General features: G+C 41.8%; 1 protein-coding gene across 1 annotated transcript in view; it reads right to left on the reverse strand.

Moving 5' to 3' along the window:
- Positions 1-24,421, reverse strand: part of LOC113012858 (plexin-A1-like) — a 309,396-nt gene that overhangs the window by 155,218 nt on the left and 129,757 nt on the right. The window contains exon 4 of the mRNA XM_026153254.2: positions 9,292-9,423. Coding sequence (XP_026009039.2) covers positions 9,292-9,423 — 132 coding nt within the window. The remainder of the gene's footprint in view (positions 1-9,291; positions 9,424-24,421) is intronic.

A 24,421-nucleotide genomic window follows, 5' to 3' on the forward strand; every position in this document is an offset into this window, starting at 1 on the left:
ATCTAGGATGGCCTCCTAAGTCCTTCCTGACTTCCTGTCTCTTTATCTCACGCTCTCAGTCACTGAGATTTTACAAATCAGCTTCAGCCTGTTTCTTTTTTTTTTTAAACCCAAGTCACGCTGTTGCTCCCAACCACATTAAGACTTCTCCATCGCTCTCCGTTTCACTGTCTGTCTCTTTGACTGTCTCACAAATCACATTCTGATCAGCCGATCAGTCATCTCTCTGCCTTCGCTGACAGACAGCAAGGATTTGTGCGCATCCGTGTTTGTGTGTCGGTGAGGAGAAAGATATGTCATCTGAAAAGATGCCAGTGCAATTTTTTTTTAAATATGTAAATGCACGCCGTCAAGTCTTTCAGAAATACAATTAAATTCAAGATTTCAAAAGTTCTCATTCGTTTTTTAAACGTTTTAGACATCAGTAGTGCCATCAGTGTTCAAAAGTCTTGAGCCACAACTCTTATTTTTATATTTTCCTTCCAAGGACCTTGACTTTATTTCCATTTCTATAGTGTTCTTGAGAAATAGGATTTCCGAAGGTCTTTCAAAGCTTTTTTATGGACATTTGCAGCTTATTCATTAATTTTAGTCCAGTCTTCATGCCTGAAAAATTTGAAAGTAGCATTTTGTTTGTTTGTTAAACCATTTAACTCTGGCCAATGTAAAAAAGGCCCCTAACTCGCAGGATGAACCAGTGTTGAACCAATTTTAAAGGACCTTTTTTTTTTTACTAGCCGCCGGTCGCATAATTACATAAATTGTTCCCATTTCTTGTTTTGAATCAATTACCAAACATAACACCATTTGACAAGCACAAAAAAGCTTTTTTTTGCAGCAACAGTTTGATTTCAAAAACTTGCTAACAGCTAAAACCTTGGCATATCTCAGCACAGTGTGCATCACGTCCTTATAAAATGTGATTAAACAGGAAGGGTGTATTTCGAAAGAAAAAGCAGCAGGTCTAAAATACTATCTACAGCAGATGAACAATGTCTGAAAGTCATGTCCTTGAGAAACAGGAGACCTGACATAAGGACCTGAGAGATATATCTGGCCCTTCAGTTGATCTATCTACCATTTGCTAAAGTCTTACCAGAAATGGTCTCCGTAGAAGGGTCGCTGTCAAGAAGCCATTCTTTCCCAAGGAAGGGAAACAGGGAGAAAAGAGTGAGATATGCTAAATTACACAAGAACTGGACTGAAAATGAGTGGAGGAGTGGAGGTCTTAACAGAGGTACAGCTGTAAGTGTCCACGGCCATCTGCAAAACATGGTGGAAGCTCTGTCGTGATGTGGGCTGCGTTTCAGCAAGTGGTGTTGGGGATCTTGCCAAAAGTGATGCCACTAGATTTGCAAAAAGCTACCCTCACATTTTGATCCACCACACAATATCATCTGGAAAACATCTGATCAGCAATAGCTTCATTTTTCGGCATGACAATGATCTGGAAGCACAGTGCCAATGGAGTGAAAGCATATCTGGAAGACATATAATGGAACAACACTATGTCATGGATTGGCCTCCCCAGAAGCCAGAACTTAACGTTAACGAATCAATGTTGAAGCTTCTTGAACTGAACAAAAGGCAGCCAACATCCAAGAACAAGAGCTTTGAATGACCTTTAAGAAGCCTGAAGAACTATTCATGAAGACTACTTAATGAAATGACAAGAAAGACTAAATACTACTTTCATACTGACTTTCAAACTCTTTAAAACACTGTATTTCCATGCATTTTCTCTTCTTTCGCACATTTATAAAACAGGGTTTGGAGATTTCATTTTGATAGTGACGTGTACTTTCTAGTTTCTAGTTTCATTACATGTCCAACCTATAACATATCCAGTGGGCTTCACGCAGATTGTTAATGAGCACAGGAGCAACCGCCATCAACACTTCAAGCAGCACTTCCTCTCTTGTTGTCAACTTTAGAAACAGTCTTTCAGAAAAGGCTGGAGACACTTTTTTTCAGCTGTGAAACGCTGTGAAAAGTATATGACAAAAAAATATTTTTTTAAAAAGGGTGTTTTTCATGGATAAATCCTGAAGCAATTCATAGTTTAATTGAAGCATTACACTTGAACTTGAGAGCCCAGCACGCCAGAAGGGCTTCGATGTCACACTCAGAGACAACATTTAAATAATATTCAGCATTAAAAAAATAAATAAACCTCCTTGTCACCAATTTCAATACGCCCATGCAAACAAATGCAAAGGCATGCTCCGAAACTCAACTCAACCAATTAGCTGACAGGGCCAAGGGCATTTCTAGTAGATTTCTGTATCCTCATCTCATTATTTATCCTGTACATGTCTCCAATAATACTTTTTTAGCCACTTGAAAGTTGGAAAAACACCAGGGAAAGTGTCATAAAAGAAGCACACAGCACTCTTTTCTGCATGACCTCCAAGTACAGTAAATGCTGAGTGAATTGAATATGAACCTTGTCTGATGTGGAGCCAGGGGTAGAGTTTCTGTACTGTGCAGTCCAGTACAGCTCAGTACATTTCTGTACTGTAGCAAAATCGATACACGGATGTACATCATTGGACCGTTATGCCACTGTCTGAGAGGCTTCGCAGGGGAAGGAGGGGGCGAGGCCATTCGCTGCTAACTTGCGACCTAATGAAGCTGTTTTACAAGCGCAGTGGCGTGACCTTGCCCTTTGAGTTCAATAGTGCAAATCTGGTCATGATGTTACTACATAGCAAAGATCAGAGACTGGGTGCTGTCTGCATCAATACTAGAAGTAGATCAAAAATCCTCAGGCTGTATTAGTCCAGCTGAAAATAAAAGAATAGCTCATTATGAAGGGGAATTAATGAAGAGGAAGCTGCACGTTAGAATCAGGGCGGATAATCATATGATAAGTAAGTCCTTTGGTGCAAAGGTACAGCAGAAATCAATAGATTATGAGCTGTAATCCACTTAGTCACTTACTTTCAAGCAGTTAGGTGATGTCATCCATAGGGACACGCAAGGAAAAAGAAATATCTGTCTTGGTGACGTCATCGACAGAGGGTGATGACAGTATGAAAAATCTCCCTTTAGCGCGCGGCTTTTATTAGATCAGAACAATTTGAACATGTAACGAGGAAACAACAGCAATGATAAAATTGATTTAGTGCCGCTGCTTGTTTTTATGAGCACAAAAATGATGCGATATCACTGAAAAGACAGAGACAGACCCAAAGCTGGAGGCAGACAAAGATACATGGAGTGAAAGAACACCGTGAGGCTGTGTGTGTGTGTGCGTGTAGGAGTGTGTGTCTCACAAAGACACAAAAGGAGCCGTGTGTAAATCCATCGCTCGCTAATCGAAAACTCTCCTCTCGCGGTGAATCAGTTTTATGTTTTTGCACTCTACATTCGCGAGCCTTCTTATATGTGACTCACTGCTGCTATACAGATATGCGGTCTATACGCTGCAGTCCAATCCACTACTTTTAATTATGTGCGAGTGAATATGGGAAAAGGTAAATTGCTCTGTCAAGCTGGGAAATGGGCTTTTTGATGTTTGAGCTCTCATCACTTGGCATTTCTATTATTCAACAAGGAGAGAAAAATGAAGGGATGAAGAGGAGGAAGAGAGGAGGAGGAGAGGACAAACAACACCAAGGTACACCTCACTCCTGAATGTGACTGTCACAGAGTGTGCATGCACATCAGCCAGTAGGGTGGAGTATCGCTGATCATCTTGTAGCGGAAAGTTGTCTCTCATTGATGCAGATCAAAAAAAACTTTCATCCAATCAAAAACACACCATGTTTCAATATAAAGGCGACTGGCTGCCAACATATAACGACTTTACACATTGATGATGTCAGTAATTTGTTTTCAGCATGTCCTGCTCCCCTCGAGAGGCCGAAAACGCCAAAGTAAAACAATGCTGAGACATATTTACATCCTCAGGCTGACTTGGACTTCTGCCGTGAATCTTTGTTATATCGGCAGTGCGAGCCATGATAGAAGTCTTTCTACTTCTTATACAGTCTCATACGGTCTCCGTCCAGGAATATACTGACATTTGGGAATCCTTATGATGATGATATGATTATTATTCCTTATATTGAGATGATTATTCGTATTTTCTCACTGATAAATTCAAAAACTGTAGGGAAAAAAGTAGCTGGAAATGCACAGGAAGAATTGACAGGCCAAACGCAATAGCTGCAAGCTGTTGCGTTTGGGTAGGTTAGGTTTCATTATAGGGCAGGGGTGGGCAACTCCAGGCCATGAGGGTTGGTGTCCTGCAGGTTTTAGATCTCACTCTGGGTCACCACATCTGAATCAAATGATCAGTTCATTACCAGGCTTCTGGAGAACTACAAGTCATGTTGAGGAGGTCATTTAGCCATTTAAATCAGCTGTGTTGGATCAAAGACACATCTATAACCTGCACAACACCGGCCCTGGAGTTGCCCACCCCTGTCATAGGGTCTCAGAGGAGCTTGCAGTTATGATATAACTATGGTGTAGATTTCCCCCTAGTTTTGGCCCAAACCGTATAAATAGGACGGCTGCATCAGGAAGGGCATCCACCATAAAAATCTGCGCCAAATCATACTGCATATTATATATGAAACAAGTGTTTGTTAAAATAATTAACAAATACAGTTTATGTCTGGCACAATAAAGTCGTTACAGTGTGATTCCCCACCTTACCTACTGGACATGGACTACCGTCTGGGAGTTTCTGAGTAATTTTCGAGATGCCAGAACTCTAAGTGAATTCTAACCTGTTACTCAATCTTTGAGTAACAGTTCTATTCAGAGCCCCGGAAAAAAATACAGTTTTTCTTGGCTTGAAAAAAATGCAGAAGTTTATACATCCCAAGGCTTGGCGAGCAACCTTAAACCCTAACACATTAACTAGTGTCCAAGCACCCTCTGGCTAGGAAGAGACTCGTCATCGGCAGGCCAAGAAGGCTATGCACACACTCTGATCCTTTATTGTCTGGAACACAAGTTCACATGCAGCGGTGAGGGGCAATCCTCATTCTACTCTCTATGCTCTGTGAAGCCACCAGTGGGAGAGCAGTTACCACACAAACTCACTCTGACTGAGAGAGACTGACATGCGAACCCTAAAAGAATATTGCAAATACGAAGCAGGAAGAGTTAGACAAAGGAACAGACCATATTCTCCAAACCAATTATATTTTCCCACCTTCTCAGCTCTCACCCATGCTCGCTCCCTCCTTTTCTGCTTCATTCTCTGGCTGGACTGTAAATTTGGTCAGTGGTGAAGCTCTGGAAGTGAAAGGCCATTATCTGCTCTCCTAGGAGTTGGTCAATCCATTTTGTCTTCTCTGTCAATTAGTGTGATTCTGACTTTCATAGGAACAAAATTACACAGGCAGAGAATATGCAATTTAAAAACAAAAAACAAATTTCCACTGCGGCATCGGTCTCTAGCAAAAATGAGCTTACATGGTTATGCGTCATGTAATTCTGTCAACATTCAAAATGTTGACAGATGGAGATGGATGGCACTCAGTATAACTGAATGCAACATCAACAGGAAATTAGCTAAGGTTTAAACAGAGGAAAACAACAAGTGTGTCTCCCTACCAGCACCATTGAAGGTCACAAATTAGCATTCCTTGACTGTTGTTCTTACTATGAAGTTAACCCTCATTCAACAAACTCTCCAGGAAGTCACTGTGTTCCAGAAACTTCTTGTAAAACTGCACCTTGTTGTTTTTGCGTTTCTGTGTGGATTTCATGAGCAAAATATAACATGGTGATTACAAAAATTGAAACATAATGTACCTTTCAGATTTCCTAAAGCTAGCTTGCGCTTGCTAGCTCTTAATATTTGATATTGGAGCGGCACTAGTCATTATTTTTACTTTACCCGACCCTGGATTCGTAATAATAATCTGCTCCTCGGGTTTTAAAACAATTCCTCTTTAAAGTGCAGCAAAAAGAATCCTCCATGTGAATGCCTGTACTTCTTCACTGGCTACATTAGTAAAATGTAACGGATCAACTTGGATCGTGTCAAAGAAGAAGCATTGTGAATTCAACAAGGCTTCTCTTCTAGCAGCTGACCTCCTACTGTCACTGCACTAACGTGCAGCAGACATATCAGTGCTCATCAAAAATAAAACACTACCTTTAATAATTGAAAATTACTTTCTGGTAGCAATAGCAGTTGCAGATGAAAGGAATTAGAAGGGAAAATCTGCAAATGCTCTCAGCATGAACTTTCTTCATCCTGCTGAGCAGCTGCTAAGCACTGCTGGCTGAAGCAGTGAGTTGTTGGACAGAGGCCTAAAGTTGTATTTGATATCATTTAGAGTGTCTTTTCACAGATGAATATTCTTTGTAATCCTCAAGGTAACCCAGAGCAATATATAGTGCTAAAAAAATTAAGGGAACACTTGAGCAATTTTTTAACTTTGACTTTTGTGACGTTTGGTGGGATTTTGAATCCAGTCTTCAAAGGGTTGAGGATTATAGTTTCCAGTGAACGTTATTATATCATTTTGCCCTCATAAATTACATAGCTGGGCTGAGACCTGACCTACTGTACTTGTGTTACAAAGGCTCTTTAGTTATCTGAATGCTGGGTAGATAGAAAAGAAATACAGCAGCAACACAGTTTTCTTTTCTCCCTGCGCCCTCGTGCTACATTCATATAATTTCAGGCAGATGCTGTACAGCTTTTGAAGAATCAAACATTTTATTTTTATTTTATTGCATGAAAGGACAAGACCACGATGGTAAAGTACAGACTGAATCCAGAAGAGAAAAAGAACATATTATACTGTTAACAGAACTTAGGCTTTTGCAAGCGTCTGGACAGACAGCATGCTAACACAAAGCTCGCCAAGAACCCAGAGTGATATTAAAGCCGAGTGTCCCAACCCTGAGAAGTCAGGGTTGAAGCTTGAATTCTCTCTGCCGGTTCATGTTTTTGTGTCGATCACTTTGAATTCTTTTTGTCCATTTTTCCTTGTGTTGTCAGCTTTGTATTCATATGTAAGCACTAAAAGAAAGATCCTCTATGTGTCCTCTTTGGGATGATGACACTTGTGTTGGTGTGTCGGACTGTAGCTTAAGGTTTCAATTGTTAACTGGTAATTATTAGACAACACATTTCAGGTCATTTTACAAAGTAACAAGAACGCAATGTAACGATTAGTGCAACATAATAACTTTCTCCGGGTAATTAAGTAACATATTGCATTCGATTCAAAGAAAGTAACAAGCAATGTGTAATACATTGCCTTTTTTTGAATAACGACTCCAACAGTCGACTTAATCAGCTATTTCGTAAGGCACCCTCAGTTACCAAAACCAAACAAGCACCAAGCTGAAGGTTAAAAACAGTTCAAATTCTTTTAACTGCAATAAGGTCATCAGTATACATTTTCTGACAGGTGTCTGCATCCCTTCCATCGAGAAAAAAAGAGGTAGACTGGTATAAACTGTTAGCAGTTAGCGAGCAAGGTAGAAAGTGAACATCTAAAATTATTCTGGCTGAGGTTATTAAAAACCATAAATGTACCAAAATGCTTTAGACAGATCAAGCCAAGCAAAAAACAAACGATGCTTGGAACATAATAATGTGCCACTGGATTATTATAGCAGTATCACAATCAATCAATCCGCTATGGTCTAAGTGCTGCAAACGTTATAATCAGATGGAGAGCACACGTAATCGGATGAGAAAATAAGAGGCAGACATTAATAATGATTATGTTGCTGCATGTTTTGTTTTATTTTCTATCAAAAAAGTATGCTCTTGACTCTTCTTTCTACACTAACATGTTATTCTTTTTTAGAGAGTTAGCCTAAAGATGTGCTCTACTTGAACAGCACTAATAAATACATATATAGAATAATGAGTGAATTATTTTTTAAGGACTTGTGTCTATTCAGAAAAAAATGAAATACTAAAAAGCATGTGAGTCATCTTAACAGAACAGGGCCCAGACACAGGGTTGATACATGGTTACTTTACAAGCTGCTTAGATTTCAAAAGAAATTCGTCCTTTTCCTGTGTGCAGTGTTAAAAATGTAGGCGGTCACACACATTCTGCTGCATTTAATTGTGTTAATGTTGTAACTGGACCTGGAGCATAACTATAAATAATTTGGGCACTGAAATTACATTATGAATCAACTCTATCTTCGTGTGCATACATAATTCAGCGCGAGTTTCCAAAATCAGCACGTGTGTCCCCGACTCAGTGTAATTCAATATGCATTTAGGCATTTTCTCTTTAGAGTACATTTCAGCTTCCTGGACCGATCAGATTCTTATTCTCTCCGTCACGTCAACAACTACGACATCCATTTGTATCAGTTACACTCCACTTCCTCCGCGTGCTTATTCAGACACGTGGAAGTCAATTAAGTCTAATCGCTGGTAAATTACACAGCACTTACACGCCGGTTACCGTCTACGTAGCGAGGAAGTCTCGTTGAAGGTTATCACATCAAGGTCATTAACCATTATGAGATAAGAGTCGTGCAGGTAAAGAAGGGATGAGCGGGAGAGTGGCGACTGCTGTATCAAACTCTCATGGATAAAGGCATTTCGAGATAATGACACGTATACGCCAGGATTTGATCGTGCATATCATAATGCTGTGCAGATGAGGTCAGTGTGGGAAAATGAGAGGCCACGGAGTTTAACCAATTTAACGTCACATGCCTGTGTATAATAATACTTATCATCTTTTCAGTTCTGTGGTCGCTTGGTGCAATGGCTAAACTGTAATTTTCTGTTGTTGATCAGGTGTTTTTTAGATGGAGAACCAAGGATTTTTGTGAGGAATATCCTGAAGTAAACATTCAAGGGTTGCGTGTAATGTGTATCCCCGGTGGAAGGAAGGTATGCACGGCTTCATCCTATATGGTGCATTTTAAAATTCATGACATTAATTAGCACCTAAAACTGTGCATGTGTGTGGAACGCTGCTTAAGCTGCAAATGTGTTCATGCCCAGTATGTGGTACTATATGTGAGTAATTACCTTGATTGCTCACTCCCCCCGTGTATATTTTTAATATATTTTTCCTCATCAGCTCTTAATGGTGCTCTTCAAGTGTCTCCATTTTCTTCCTCTCCCTCTCTCTTCCCAGCCTTCACTTATTTGCAATGAGGGCGTTTGTGTGTTCGTGTATGTGTGTGTGTGTCTTTCAGTATGCCAGCAAGTGTACATGTACATAAAAACAGCTGTGAAACTGTACATTAAAAGGCTCATCTCTAGTTTAGACGTGGTCATCTGGAGTGTTTGTGTATGTGCGTGTGTGCGCGCACTTCTCCTACCTGTTTATCAGTGAGGGCATATAAGTACTGATGATCTGGGCTGAAGAGCAAATCTCGCAGGATCGGGCTCCCGTTGCTCACCACAACATTTTCATACAACACGGCAGGCTGGGAAATGGAGTTCACCAGTATCTGTAAGAGAACAGAGGAAAACGGTAAAGCCACGCTTATAATGCAGTCATAGATGATCGTTTTACAACTGTGTGAAAAAGAGAAGCCGCGATGCTCGTCTTTGTTGCTACAAAAATGAATCCAAAGAGCTCACAGTTTTTAGTCAAGTGTAGAAATAAAAAGTTCAGCATCTCAATCAAAGTTGCACATTCTGATGTGTCTGTCTGATTAGATGCAACGGAAGCTATTCATGGCGAGGTGGCGCTCAGAAACCTTAGAAAGTAAATAATACTTTGCAACTTTAAGAGACTACGGGAGAAATAACTTTTGGCAATGAACGACTGAAGAGACTACCAGTGACAGTGGTGAATACTGTTGATTGACGTATGACCTGAAACCGTGGTCATTAGAAGAACACCTCGGCAAATGGAGCCAAGAATGTCTGCTCGCGATCAGCTGACAGCTCCAATGCAATGAACGAATGTTTACGTGCCTCTAGGGTTACGATTGGAGTTGTCACAAATGATCACTTTGACCTCACAGGATTAGGCCTGTGAGTCATTACTGAGGACAACCCTTAACTACACTTGGCAATCTTTGGTTCATCCAAGTTTCTAAGCCTTTCTCCATAATATAGGGTTGGTGTAGGCCTCAGCAATGATAAGTTAGACCTGATGGAGTTAAAGGATGTGCCTTTGCACATCTATAGAGTGCTTCCAGCTTCCAGCTGCTATTTCTAAGTTGATCTATGGAACATATGTGACCCCACCAAGTACCCCAAACTCCAAACATAAACTCCTGCCTGAAACTGACCCAATGTTCATGTTGAGAAGCATCACCATCGATGAGACCTAACAACAGTTCAAAAGTCCACAAAGTCAAACCCAAAAGTAGGCACATCAGGTTCGAAGTGCAACCAGGACCATGTTTTTTCTCCTCAACATTAACATCAAATTATCCCCCAGGGTCAAATCATTAATGTAGACATATACCGTACCATCCTGATATGACTCCCTGATGTTTGCTGTTTTGACAAATGCCGAGCTCCAATGAGCGTCAAAGAAGAAGAAGTATAAGTGGTCAGACTGGGGGCAATCTAAGAGTAGTGCAACCCCGCCCAGACAAATGACCTTGAAGAAGACGTCATGTTCAGGATGGTTTTGACAATCTGACTATTTGACTATATCGTGCAACACTATCATTCATTTTCTCATCCAATACGTGGAAATTAAAATGATGCATTCACTTCCACCTCATGTAACCGCAGCCTTTTCATCTAGTGAAACACTTCAGAGGTTTCCTTAAAATGTTGCCATCAGGCGAAAAAATGCTACTAAAAGCGACAGATTACAATTGAAGTATCTTTATTTCAAACTTGCAATTCTAATATTTGTTATGTTGCCACGGTACTCAGGGTGTACCAACAACATGCAGCTATATGATGGTTCTTTGGTTGCCGGTGTTTAGTCTCCTGACAAAATTACAGCGTTATGAGGGTCACTCCTCCTGCAGCAGCAAGTAAATCTTTTTCAGCTTCCCTCTTTCCTTCTATGTCTGGATCTTTCTCTTTCTAATTTCCGACCCTCCATCTGCTCATCCATCACCTGACAGAAGTATAGTCTGCTGAAACTTTTTCTGTTTCTCTCCACTCGCTCCACCAGCTCTTTCTCCCTCTTTTTTTTTTTGATTTCTTTCTCCTCCTCCTCCTCAGTCTCAACAGTCTCTGTGGTTATTATCTGCCAAATCACTACCAGAGTTTCCTTAATCTTTCTCTGAACAGAAGGTTCATTAACAGACAGGCTGTCATCGCTGTATGTGCTTTTGATGCTTAAGAGGAGGAAGCGGCTTTGGTTAAAAGTCAAGTGCTCTGGCAAATCAGCTTTGAGGAGATACTCAGTGGGATAAAAGTAGACTGAAACGGGAAATAAGAGGTAAGTCTACAGCAGTGAGAAACTGTTTTCTTGCCTAATTTTGGCGAAGGAAGTGGAATGCTATCTGCATAAGAACCGACCTGTGTAGCAGACTGTGTCTGAGCGTTGTGATCTGATCAGAGAAATTGCAAATTGCATAACTTTTGTTGACTTTTAAAGAGCCTTTTCCCCGCTCATGCTATTGTTGTTCTGTGTGAAGGAGGTGCATCGCGCTAGTTACTGTGCAAAGGTCATTTGTTTCAGCAGCCCCCACCGCCCCTGCGTCGCACCCACACGATAACGCACTAACACAAACAGACACACAAACCGTAACTTTTATTGACATCGAGCGAGCGTGGCCTTTCGTCCGCTTGTTTTTCTGGCTCTGATGATTTTGCTCTCTCTCCCTGTCTCTTTCTGTGTGTCAACAACAGCGGAAAAGCACACAGTCGCACACTCGCACATTTGCACGCAGACACGGTAAGGAAAAGAGAGAGAGAGCTTATTTGATGATTCTAAAACTGCTACTCGTCCTAGGCTGCGGGATCATTCCTGATGAGCAAAGAACCGTGGCGGAACGGGGAGGGGGCAAGAGCAAAGAGCGTGCTCTGCCCTACAGCTCGGGGCAGAGGGCAGTTGGAGTGGGATTCAGGTCAGCTGGCACAGAGGAGACCGCAAACGGAAACAAGTGACTGTAGATTCTCATCGAGTCTACCAGCCCGCAGGTTCTTTTGCTCTCCTTCCGTGACCTTTGCACTCGGGAAGTTACTGTGTCCAAACAGAGACTCCATGCTGATGAAGTGGCAGCACTTAAAACCCTACAATAATCTTCCTCTGCACATTACATGAGATCACTCTGCTGCACAGGTTCATGTAGAATTGATAAGAGTGGCGAGCTATTTTACAGAAGCTTCTCTAACATGGCATGTGCATACCTACATACACATAAATTCTCTTTTCAGTGTCATCTGTGCTCTACTAAATTAAAAGTCATAAAAGGGAAAAGAAAAGCAACACCGGGGGGCATCTGGAGTTCCTTTATGGTCCTGTTTTGTCCAGTTTCTCACTTTCTGCAGCAAGCCCTAGCTATAACATAAAAGCAGCTCTCCTCTTGGAAAAAAAAGAAAAAGCTCCTACCTGTTTTCAAAGGCACTTATTAAATATGCTTTTACAACCACTCCCAGGATGATTATAAAAAAAAGCAACCCATAAAGCCTACTGCTTTGATGTTACTGACAGCTTATGAGTCATTAAAACAGACTGTGTAAGTGTGTCTGTGTGGTTTTTTACTGATTAGTTTACCTCTTTAGAACGAGACAATCATACATATTTTTAAAAATCTTGCTCAGCGGTGCCATTCACCGACGAGCGCGCTGAACATTAATTGCTGCTATTTGCATTCTAATTATCCAGTAATCAATTTGTTTTAATGCATTAAAAAAAGAAAGAATAAAGTGGCATATCAATGCGGCGACTCAAAGTGTAGCTGAAGGGTCGTGCAGAGCGGGGATTGCTGCACTGCACAGAGGTCCATTTATATTCCAAGCATGCAGTTAATGCTCTTTTCTCAGGTGATGTACATTGAAGAAGCAGGAACAGGTTGCGCGTCGCGGTTAAGGACAGCGCAATAAGACATACATCATGTCTTCGACCTTTCCGATGAGGGATGGTCTCTTTATTTTGGGTTCTGAATGGAAGTTAAAGGTGACTTTTCCTGATGAGTTTGCAGCCCACGTGCTGACTTTGGTGGCACATCCGCTACTTTTCCATCCCTTCGTGTTCCACTCTCAGACCTCAGTGTCTCTCTCTGTCCTCCTGGGATTAGACTCATTACCAAACCAATGGCGATATTAAGGACATTGTAACCCTTAAATGCACACAAACACTGCTCAGGTAGACAAAAAATACACACACTAATATTTAGAGCGTGCAAGCCAATGTCAGCGGCAGTTGTCGGTGCCATCTGAGGCCATTACAAGTGAAAGTGATTCATGATCAGATTCCAGCAGCTGCTGCTATGGTTAAAGTACCTGTCACTCACAACATCTTCACTGTGAAAAATGATGCGTGTTCAGAGTTTGATAAAAGAGTTTCTTTGGCTTCAAAGCGGATTGTTTTACTGAGCTCACCTCAGCTTACAAGGCCTGAACGTGTGACGCGGATTTATGATGTCACGAGCTAATGAAAGATTTACAGAGCTGAGATGTGCAAATTTGAAAACTGAACCTGGTTCTTCCTGTTAAAAGGGAGTTTTTCCCTTCTCACTGTCACCAAGTGCTCACTCTGATTGTTGGGTTTGCTCTGTATTATTGTAGGATCTTTACCTTGGTATGATCTTCAAACAAGCCTGAAGGGGAATGTTAAGCCTCATTTGGGTTCAGGCTGAACAACCTTTTTGGTTTCTGCTACAGGAAAACAAACGTGACTCTTTGAAACATGGTATGAAAATGTCAAAGCCTCATGCTTTTGTGACCCGTTATGCACCCTGACTGATCCACAAGGTTTTGTCTTCTATAACAGTGTCATACTTTTCTCAATGTTCAATTTCAGCGGGAGACAAAAAAAAATCCAATTGCTAACAAAGGTCCTCTCCTTGAAGATCTCCGTCTCAATTTGTGTAACAACCTATAGCCAGATGTGGCAGACAAAGAGTCTCGTAGGAAAAGTATCAAAGTCTTACATTTTAAATATTTAGCTAATAGTTAAAATGCAAGTGTAGAAATATCTGTTATACGGGCGATACCGTTAGCACTGCTCCCTCACAGCAAGAAGTGGGTATCTAGTGGTGTTATGCTAATTGATGATTCTAATATAGGGGACTTCTTGCAGTCATGGATCCGTACAGTCTTTGTTGGTGTTGTCCAGCACAGTGTCATGCCAAAGCGTGACAACAGACCTGCTGCTGCACTGTCACATTTTCAGTGCCTTGCCTTTAATACACTCTGCCTGCAGAGCGGGAGATATCACAACACCACTACATGTTCCACTCCACAATAATTTGTCAGTGTCACATTTTGCTTCGCAAAGGTGTGGTAATGGACGTTTGTTCAACAAATATATTCAACAGTCTTCTGAGTGAGCGTACAGCAAACGATTTCACTGAATGCAGAACTTTAAAGCTTTCGGCATCCGACACCACCTAAAGCTTCAACTACCCATAGCTACGGGAGTGTTAACAGGCTCCTAACATTCAAAGCGTTTGTAATTTAGTTTGCTTGGACCAGGTGAATGTAAGTACAATCTTTCATTTCATATTGTATAATCAGCTCTAAAGGGAAATATGTTTAATTGCTTTATGTTTTCTGGTCTGCTTTTTCAGAAGGTTTTCATTGAAACTAGATGCCTGCAGTTGTAAGACGACACTGTGAGGGCAGCAAGAGTGAACCGAAACAGTAAAGGTTGCAAGTCCACAAAATCCTGAGAGTCTGTTTTTTGTTGTTCTCTCTTACAGGCAGATTAAGCCTGATGTCATATCATTAGCTGAAATAAAGACAACTAGCTGGCAACGTTTTCCTGCATATTTTGATCTGTGAACCATTTGTCAATTATTTAACGTGCTTGTGACGTCGGTCCTTTTCACAGATAACACTGTCATACTGCAGCTTTGAGAGGTCAAATGCATTAAACTTGAGAAAACACCAGCAAACAGAAAAAGGCAGCAAAAGCACTCAAAACACAAAGGAAGTGATATAAAATTCTAATTTAATTCAATTCAATTGTATTTACATATAGCACCAAATCACAAGAGCAGTAACCTCAAGGTGCTTTATATTGTAAGGTAGAGAACCTGCAATAATACAGCAACAACAACAACAATCAAATGTCCCCCTATGAGCAAGCACTTGGCGACAGTGGGAAGGAAAAACTTCTTTTTAGCAGGAAGAAACCTCCAGCAGAACCAGGGAGGGGAAGCCATTTGTTAGCATCAATAGCAAACATTTATTGACAGTATTATACAAATATTCTCCCTGACAAAAGCGATAAATCCTCTGCTTCTTTAAAGCGTGTCTTAGTGCAGTCCTTGCACACTTTGGCTTCTGTCACTTCTGTGCAGCTGTTCCATCACATTATTGTCTCTCCAAAAATACTTCTGTTGTGTTTTGTGAGTTTGTGAGTCCATCTCTATTGTGTTCTGTGCTTTTGCAGTGTTTTTCTATTTCCTGATGTTTTCTTAAGTTGCAGTGCATTTGGCCTCACAGGGCCACCATACCATAAGGGTTAAATATTTGATTGATTAGCACCAAGGTTCGATCAATCAACAAACTGTTCTACCTGTTAATATTTTTTTAATAGCCATCAAAACTGTAATCACCCAAATTTGGCAAGCTCCTTCACGTTACCGTTTTGTAGCACAAGAGGAGATGCACCCACAGACTGGCTTCGGTTTGAGATGTGATGGAGACAGATAGCGCAGGGTGAAGGTGGGAGGTGTAGCACAACAGAGAGAGGGACGCTCAGTGTGTGCGCATGCAAGTGTGTCAGGAGTGTGTAGAGGAGGACAAGGTAATAAAAGTGAACAAAGGGGAGTAATGAGGTTTGGCTGGAGTACTGCAGTGATTAATACCATGCTGGGTTCAAACACCGGTCACACCTTTGGGTCAGGTTGGCTGGGAGAACACAATCACACACTATCAATTATTCCTGTCTTCCTGTTCTCTGACCCATCTTTCATTTATTTAAAACTTCCTTTACTCTTCTTTTTTTCTTCCAGCCACTTCCTTTCCTCCATCTTCCATTCCTTTCTCCTCCATTACTTACTTATTCCTGCTAATATTTTTCCTTGCCTCGCTTCTTTCTTCGTTCACCATACCCTGTCATTCATTTCTTCACTTCATTTCATTCCCATATCTCTCCCTCCTCACCCTGCTTCCTTCAGCTCCCCTCCCCGCTGCTTTTTGAGATTTCTCCTCTTCTTCTTTTCTCTGATTCAGGCCTTCCCCTTGTCCTTTCGCTTCCCCCACAGACACAGACCTCTCTCTTTCAACTGTGTGACTCTGCAGGCGCCGGTTTGTGTCCAGACATGGCAGTGCCCTGTCCAACCTCAGCTGTTAAACATCTAGCTAATTATATGGTTGGACAAAGGCAAAGGAAGAGGAAGAAAAGGAAGAAAGGGAATCAGAGATGGGGGCGGAGGGGGCGAAAAGAGCTCAGTAACACTGTTAGCATTTCTCGCTGAAACCGAAGTCACAACGGTGCGGCGAGGACAAGCCGTAACCCACTGTCCTAAATGTTTAAGTCTCCCTTTGATGGCGCAGGGAACAGAGAGAAGAGTAAAAGGCATGTCCTTAATGAAATCTACAGCAGTGAACGTGTGTGTATGTGTGAAACAGCTCCTCATTGTATTCATGATCCCTAATGAAATTGATTTTGGGCTCATCTGCTGAGAGGTTGGCCTACACACACACACACACACAGAAAGACACACAAGCACACTAATAACTCTGACACCAAGGTTCTCTTTGCAAAAGAACTGCCAGCAGTCAGTGAGAGTTTGAGAAAATACTGTCAAAAAAATACAAAAAAAGTAAGAAAATGAGGGATGAACTCGAGCTGGCTGGACGGATGCATACAGCAGTTGTCTCAGTTATGGAGTACGTATGCGTCTGTCTGTGTGTGCGTGTCTGTGTGTGTCTGACCCTGGCTGGAGGGCATTCAACATATCACAGCACACCTGCTGACTAAACAGTCTACGTCTAGGTCTCTCTCGCGCTCTCTCTCCCACACACACACACACACACACACACACACACACACACACACACACACACACACACACACACACACGAGTGTGCACACAGCTTGGTAGAGTCACATAAGCGAGACAGGTTACTCGGAGTGAAATTAATCATCGTTCTTTTGTCGCACCACTGCTCTCACAACAGGAGTCCGGGCCCCAGGTGACACACACACACGTGCACGCACACACAGCCACACACACAAAGAGTGACAGCCAGACAGCTGGTTGGTGACAGCATGCCACTATGAAGCTGTTTTGCTAACAGCTAACATTAGTTGGCTCTGGTTAAAAGAGAACAAGCAGTGCCGAGGTGCGGTCAAGAGAACGTACAGTACACACCGAGCGTCTTGATTTCAGTCCAATACACAATTTTTTTAATGATTTTTTTAAAAAAAATATTAATGTACTGTCAAATCACTTTAAATTAGAACAAAGGCCAAATGATCACGCGTAACTTTAAATTGTGGCTGGATAAAAAGTTTTGGAGGCCGATCGTGCTTCCTTGAACACTAGCAAGAACAGAAACGTTTGTTGCTTCAAAATAACGGACACACGTTTTTCTCTCTTTTGATGCTTTCAACTTTGGAGAAAACTCCCCGAAAAATCTCAGAGAAGATTATTTTAAATGCCTTTTAATGGATTCCTTTAAAATGGTGAAGAGCCCCCTTAAACCTCTGTCTGCTTTCTCTTGTTTCATCTTTAAAGCCCAGGCATTTCCAAAAAGTGGCTCAACCCAGACACTCCATCGGCCCTTTTTTTTTTCTAAATGCCCACCGTTTCAGCTAATATTGAACTGAGCATTCTCTTCCTGCCTGTGATAGTTGCATTATTTTAATCCAGATCAAAAGCGAAGCTTCTAAAATTTTAAATCTCTAAATGTAAAATTACTTCTCACTCTAAAAAAAAGAAAAAAGTGTGTTACAGAAACCAAAAAGTGTGTTAACGTTAACGTTTAACCAGGAAGTGACACTGTTAAGATGCAGAATCTATTTTGGGAGTGTCCTGGGTCCAGATACACTACATGGACAAAAGTATTAGATTAAAAATCTAATTTCCAAGAGAGAGCTGACATCAGTACAATATCTAAATCAGTATATAATACAATACCAGAGACTTTAACCTGTCAGAGACTGACAGAGAATTCCTGGATACCATGTGATGTGTAAAGTTGGGACCCATGGTAAACATTTGCTGAATAACTATTTCCATGTATTAAAGCAGCATATGCAGCACTAAGTGCTTTTGATTGGAGTCCGCTAAGGCATTATGGACAGCCCCATTGAAATCAGTGTCATGAATTGTACTGATATATTACTTCAAGTCAAACTAATACCGTTTGATAATGAAAAAAATCAAACACTCATTTTGTTAAAGGCAGAGAGCAGACGGGCCTGTGTAGGTCAAACTTTGGGACCCTCATGTGTCTTGAAACAAAACACAGGTTGTTTTTTTTTATCAGCTGTGCAGATAGTTTTACAGGGGAAAAAACTTTATAACTGTGGCTAAATTTCTCTATTATGTGTGTATTGTGTGTGTATAGCTATGCTTATGCATAGCTGTGTAGTTTTAACATTTGTTAAAACGTTGCTTGTTCCAGTCATCTGGACAGTTCTAGTTCTAACAGTTCTAGTTAATGCTACACAGCATGTTACACAGACATCTAACCTTCGGGAACTTTTCCATTTAGGGGTCCAATGGCAGACTACAACAGAACAAGAATCAGCTTCATAAGCTCAGAATCTATTAGACTCTAGATATGGCAAAGGTTCTGTTTCTTAGCAGTCTCTCTTTACTTTCTTAGTGTTATAGTAAAGTTCCCATAAAGACCATCTTTACATAGAAAGCACAAAGAGAAAAAACAAATGGTTACAAAGTTGTTTCGCTTGAAAGAAAAGAGAAGAAAAGTAGGTTAGGGACATAAAAGCTGAATTGTTTAATTGAGTAATTAGGAAATCCTGACTGAGATAAGTGAGACTGAAGTAAAATAGTATTTCTAAAAATAGGTACTATACCTGGAAAACCAGATTGGGAAAATTCCGTCTTAATTTGAGACCCAGTTTCTGTAATACGTTGCCTAACCTTCATGTGACAGTTAAGGTTTGTCTGTCAAAATTCACCTTTGTCAATACCGTGATGGCTCCAGAACTCATTAGCTTGGTGACTAAATCCAAAAAAGTGCGATCCATCTCATAAAGAAAGAAAAAAAAGTTTGGAACAAATGAAATCACGCAACAACTCCAAAATTAGAGCTGATTCGGAGCACCTGACATGTTGGTCCTGCTCTGCGCTGGCACTTGTTTTGAGCAGCGGGGTAGCATTTTCGCTTTAATCTGCCACTATTTGCCAGAAGTTGACAGGGGTGGCTAAGTAAGCAAGACCAATTAGATACTGTCACACTAAAAATTCTCAAAGGTTTTAACCTGACAACAGTTTGAATTATACTGAGTTTACGGTTCCTCCCCAAAAACTTGGCACGGGTTATTAGCACTTATAGCACTGTGAGGATTTATCATGAAGACTGCAGGCCACTGGGAGCGTCAAAATGTCACCATATCCCTTTGACTTACATCCCAGATGGGGATCGCGTGCGATAAAGTGACACTTTATGACCAGGAGACACTAAGAGGAGATGTCTCTTTCCATTCAAGGACCACATAGATAAGAAGACTTTTTTGTCTGCTGTCTTGACTTCATTTTAAACTTCCTCCCTCAATAACATCATCTGCCTGCTCCTGTAGCGAGGCAGAAATAAGCAAATAAATTATAAACCCAACAAAAAAAAAAAGAAATCACCTGTAACTGAACGTAATCTAGCCTCATATTAAGCCTAATTTCTTTAAAATAAGTGAACAATTCTGCTAGTGGGGGTCTATAAAAGAGCCCTTAATTCAGGAATGAGTGTCATTATTATGAAACAAGGTGGAATAATGCAAATCACTCAACTGGCATGAAAAAAGACAGCATATTGACTTAGACTGTCAATATGACTCGATTTGCATTGAAATCGCGTGGAATCACCTTGACGATGGCACTTTAAGACAAATTAAGTGACTTGCTAGGACTGTTTTTGGGAGATTTCTCTTCCCTCACCGCTCCCATCCCCTCTGTGCCATGGCACCTCTGGAAGGGCTTCTGACATCACTGGGTCTGGCTGTGGCCGGCTTGTAACGGTGTGCTTTGGACCCACTGCTGAAATGTGGGTAAGACAGACTGTCTCATATGCTTTCTGTATGTGAGTAGAAATGCATTTATACAATGCTAAATATTCATATCATGCCAAATCACAAAAGTAACCTCAGGGTGATTTATACTGTAAGGGAAAGACCCTATAATAATACAGAGAAAGCCAACACTTAGAAAACCCAGTATGAGCAAGCACTTGTCAACAGTGGGAAGGAAAAACTCCCTTTTAACAGTAAACTCCCAGCATCCATCTGGCACGGCTGGATGGAGTTGAACCAGCGTATTCACGTTGCCTGAGTTCCAACAGAAGTGAGTGAACTGAATGCCGTCAGCTTACATACGCCACCTAATGCTGCCTCGAATGCCACTACCCAACAGTTCATACAATAACATGACTTAACAAGTGATATGAGTGGCATCTTCAGTACCTTTTGACTGTCACTAAGGAAACGTTTGGAGTGTAGTTGATACAAAGGATAGCTCCTAGTATTTCTACCCGTCTGGGGATGCCCTCCACATAAGCATGTGAGACTGAGGACTTCAAGGTGAAACCAAGAGCTCGGGTCGATGGAGAGGAGGACGATGAGGCCAGAGAATGCATTCTTGCACCAAATATAACTGCTGGCCCTGAGCTATTGTTTTCACACTCCCACCATAATAGTTTTATCTTGACAGCTCCGAGATGAGGACAAGTGAGGACAAACCTTCATCTCTCCACAGCTCCATCGGTGATGTGTGTTTGTGAGTCTGTATTTGCATCGACGCAGCGTTTCACTTCTGATTTGGCGCCACCGTCCCTCTCGCTCTCTCCTCAGAGCTTTAGAAACAATTGCATTTCTCTTCCTTTTTTTTGTTTCCCTCTGCCTTTCTCTATCCATCTGTCCCTCTCTCATCCCGCGCTCTCTTGTCACACTCCCTCCCTCTCTTTTGCTTCCCCTCCCTTGATGTACCAGCTCAGCTGACACACATGAGCAGCCAAGCAGAACACACCGGTGTATAGCGCAGCCTAGCAGTATGTGTAGGTGCCACTGTGTGTACGTTCGCATATATGCGTGTGTGTGCTGCCCTGCAGTGAGTAGTGAAACTACTGCTAAACTACATCAATTTGTCAAGAGCAGAGGGGTGTGGGCCTTGAGGACCGCTGCTCCACCGTCTGCAAGGTAAACAGACGAGTACGGATTTAAAAGAAAAGTATTTTAAGGCTAAAAATTCCAACTGAAACTACATGTAAACTTTTTTTACGTACACAAAAACACATTTATGTTTCCTTTGGATCAGGCTGACTGGAGCAAACACCAGGAGGATGGGACACTTCATCACTGCCATTCCTTCAGTGTGTGTGTGCATATGTTGACTTTGACAAAGAGCGGTCAAGACCTCACTGTTGACGGTGTGTTTTATGTGCGTTGGAGTGCGTGTGTAAACAGAAGCCCCACCTCGAGAACGCGACGCCTCATTATCAAAGGGGGAGTGCGTATAAATTATCAGCTTCTGGCCCCGATTGAACTAAATAAAGAAAACAATGTCACAGCGCGGTCACGGGGCGAACGTCTACTGAACAAATGATAAATGTCTCTCTCGTTCTGTTTGCTCTCCTCTTCTGGCCTGTTGCCACGGCGATTAATTCTGGGATGCGCACACACGGAAAAAAGAGAGTGAGAGAAAGAAGGAGAGATGGGAATGACACATTTTGGACGGCATTGCTTCAAAAGCATCACGCTTATCGCAGCTACACACAGACTGTGTGCGATTAATCCAATACCCCCCGAGCACTGTCTCACACACAAACACACACGTACATGAATTCCCATGCAGCCACACCCAAAGTTGCAGGTGAGTGTACGTGAAGGTGTGTGTCTGTTCGGAATTTTTAAAGGGGGTTCCTTGTGAGGTGACGGTGCATTAAGAAGAAGCAATTAAAGTGAAAGAAGAGGCGTGAATTATTAATTTGTGCCGGTAAGATAATAAAAAATGCAGGACAATATTCAAAAACAAAGTGACCTTCTTTCCTACTCTGTAATCCATCTCTGACACAGCAGCTTTCACACTCAGTTTTGATACAAAGCTTTCCCTCCTATCTCCCTTCCCCCCGTCCTCATCTTCTCCCTTCCTCACTCGGAGTGACAGCGAATCATCAAACTTACTTTAGCTGGCCTTAAATAGGATAAGAGGTGTAGGAAACCAGCAGTGACACACAGATCACCAGTGATCACATCTGCTGTCGCTGGGAAAACTGGCTTAATGAGACTTGTAAGCGCTGGCAGAATCATTTTGGAGAAGTTCTCTGATATGCTGCAAGATTTTCTTCCCCCCTGTGGCTTTTAGGTCCTGGACACAGACTGTATATAAAAGAAGAAATACGTCCCTGGTGTGTTTAGCCTCTCAATTGCTAGGTTCAATTTTTATTCATCATACTGCAATGTTCTTTTGTAAACTACAGAAGCATTTAGAGTAAAACAGACCTTCCACCTCAGCTGGAAGAAAACCTGCTGCCAAACACTTCCTGCATAACACAGTACAGCAAAGAGAGTTACAGTCCTGGGATTTGATGTTGTGGAAGTTGGAAGTTATCACTTTCTAACAACTGTAATGCACTGAGTATTATTTTAAAAATGTAAAAATGCACTGAGTAATGCACTCAAGTGTTGTGATAATATCATAGGTGGCTGGTGATTCCCACCTCTACAGATTCAATGCATTTGATGGTTACTGGCATATCCACATGCCTAGCATGAGTTTATGCTTTTCTGTTATTAACGATTGGTCACAGTCTACATACAGCCAACACCTTTACCTGGCCCATGCCCCGCCCCCTTGAGATGACCCTTGTGGCATCATCAAGGTTAATGACTTATGAGGTCTGTCGCTGCAACACACTCTCACTCCCGAGGCGTAATATTTTACGCTAGGTGACAAATCGTCAACATGTCACGCTTCCGGGCACCCAACACATTCCCAAATGACGAGATCGGAAAAAGGAGGAAACATGAGAACCGTTTGGAATCAATACACATGTTTGTTCATTTTCCTCAAATTGCTTTGGAAAACACTATTTAAAGTCGTTAAAGTGCTGGTTAAGGATAGGGATAAGGTTATGGTTAGGGCTGGAATACATGGCTGGAATGTGTTTTACCACGGGACCCTCATTCCACTGTATTTAACCCATGGCCCGGTGAGTACCATGAGAACACCGAAGGTCGCCTTTGGTGTTCCTCAGGAACGCCGCGGGACGTGACAAATCGTCAGGATGTTACGGCTTGGGAGTGAGATCAGGGTCACAGGACATCCAGAACTCTCCATAGGCTTAAAGTAGTGGAATTATGCCACAGTTTGTTCATCACAGTTCGTTTTATCACATTTAGCAAACTTAAAATAAGATAAATCAAAGTCATTTTGAAAAAGCAAAAACACAAAGAAAGCGAACAGTTAGCTGCACATGAAGACAGCTTAACTTTCATCAGTGAACTCAAACAAAAGCTCCTCACTAACGAAGAGATGCTGTAGCTAGCGAGCTTTGTTTGAGACAGATAGTGTCTGTGAGGGTTACAGAATGATTTCATTGCTATGTTCTTCCTGTTTCCCTGCATTTCATCCCCCCTCTTTCCCCACTTTCTTGTCTTGGGAGCAGAGAAGAGAAGTGGACAGTCAGATTAATGACCTCGGCCTCTAACACACTCAGTCTTCCTCTTTATGTCTATCTGCTGCTGTGCGAGAGCCTCATGACTGCACTGGGAAGAGACACACGGGAGAGAAGCTCTGGCAAAGGAACAGCGGCGCTCATATTTCTGGGCTGTCTGTTCTCCTGCCGCGCTGTCATTTATCTCCAATTTTGCATATTTGTTGCAGCTGTTGACATGAAAAGTAAAAGTCACTTCCTCCGGCAAACAGGCAGAAAGTCAGCTCACTAAAGGAGCTTTAGCGCGTTAGCGCAGGTGGCAAATGTGCACGTCGACGCTTGCGCGCCTTCCCCGTGTCTGCGCATCTGTCTGCGCTTGTGTCTGCTTGTGTGTGCGCGCGTGTCTGTCGCCCTGCTCGGATCTGTAATTACAAAGGAGAGACGATAAGCCACTTTTTTCCTCTCCTGTGGGAGCTCACAGCTAATTATAGAGCCAGCGGTGCTTCAAATTGCCATTTAAAACAGCCATACGGTGGGAGACAATAACACGCACCCACGGTGGTGTCTGCATGG

This window comes from Astatotilapia calliptera, chromosome 20 (assembly GCF_964374335.1).
Source record: "Astatotilapia calliptera chromosome 20, fAstCal68.1, whole genome shotgun sequence".
Taxonomy (NCBI): domain Eukaryota; kingdom Metazoa; phylum Chordata; class Actinopteri; order Cichliformes; family Cichlidae; genus Astatotilapia; species Astatotilapia calliptera.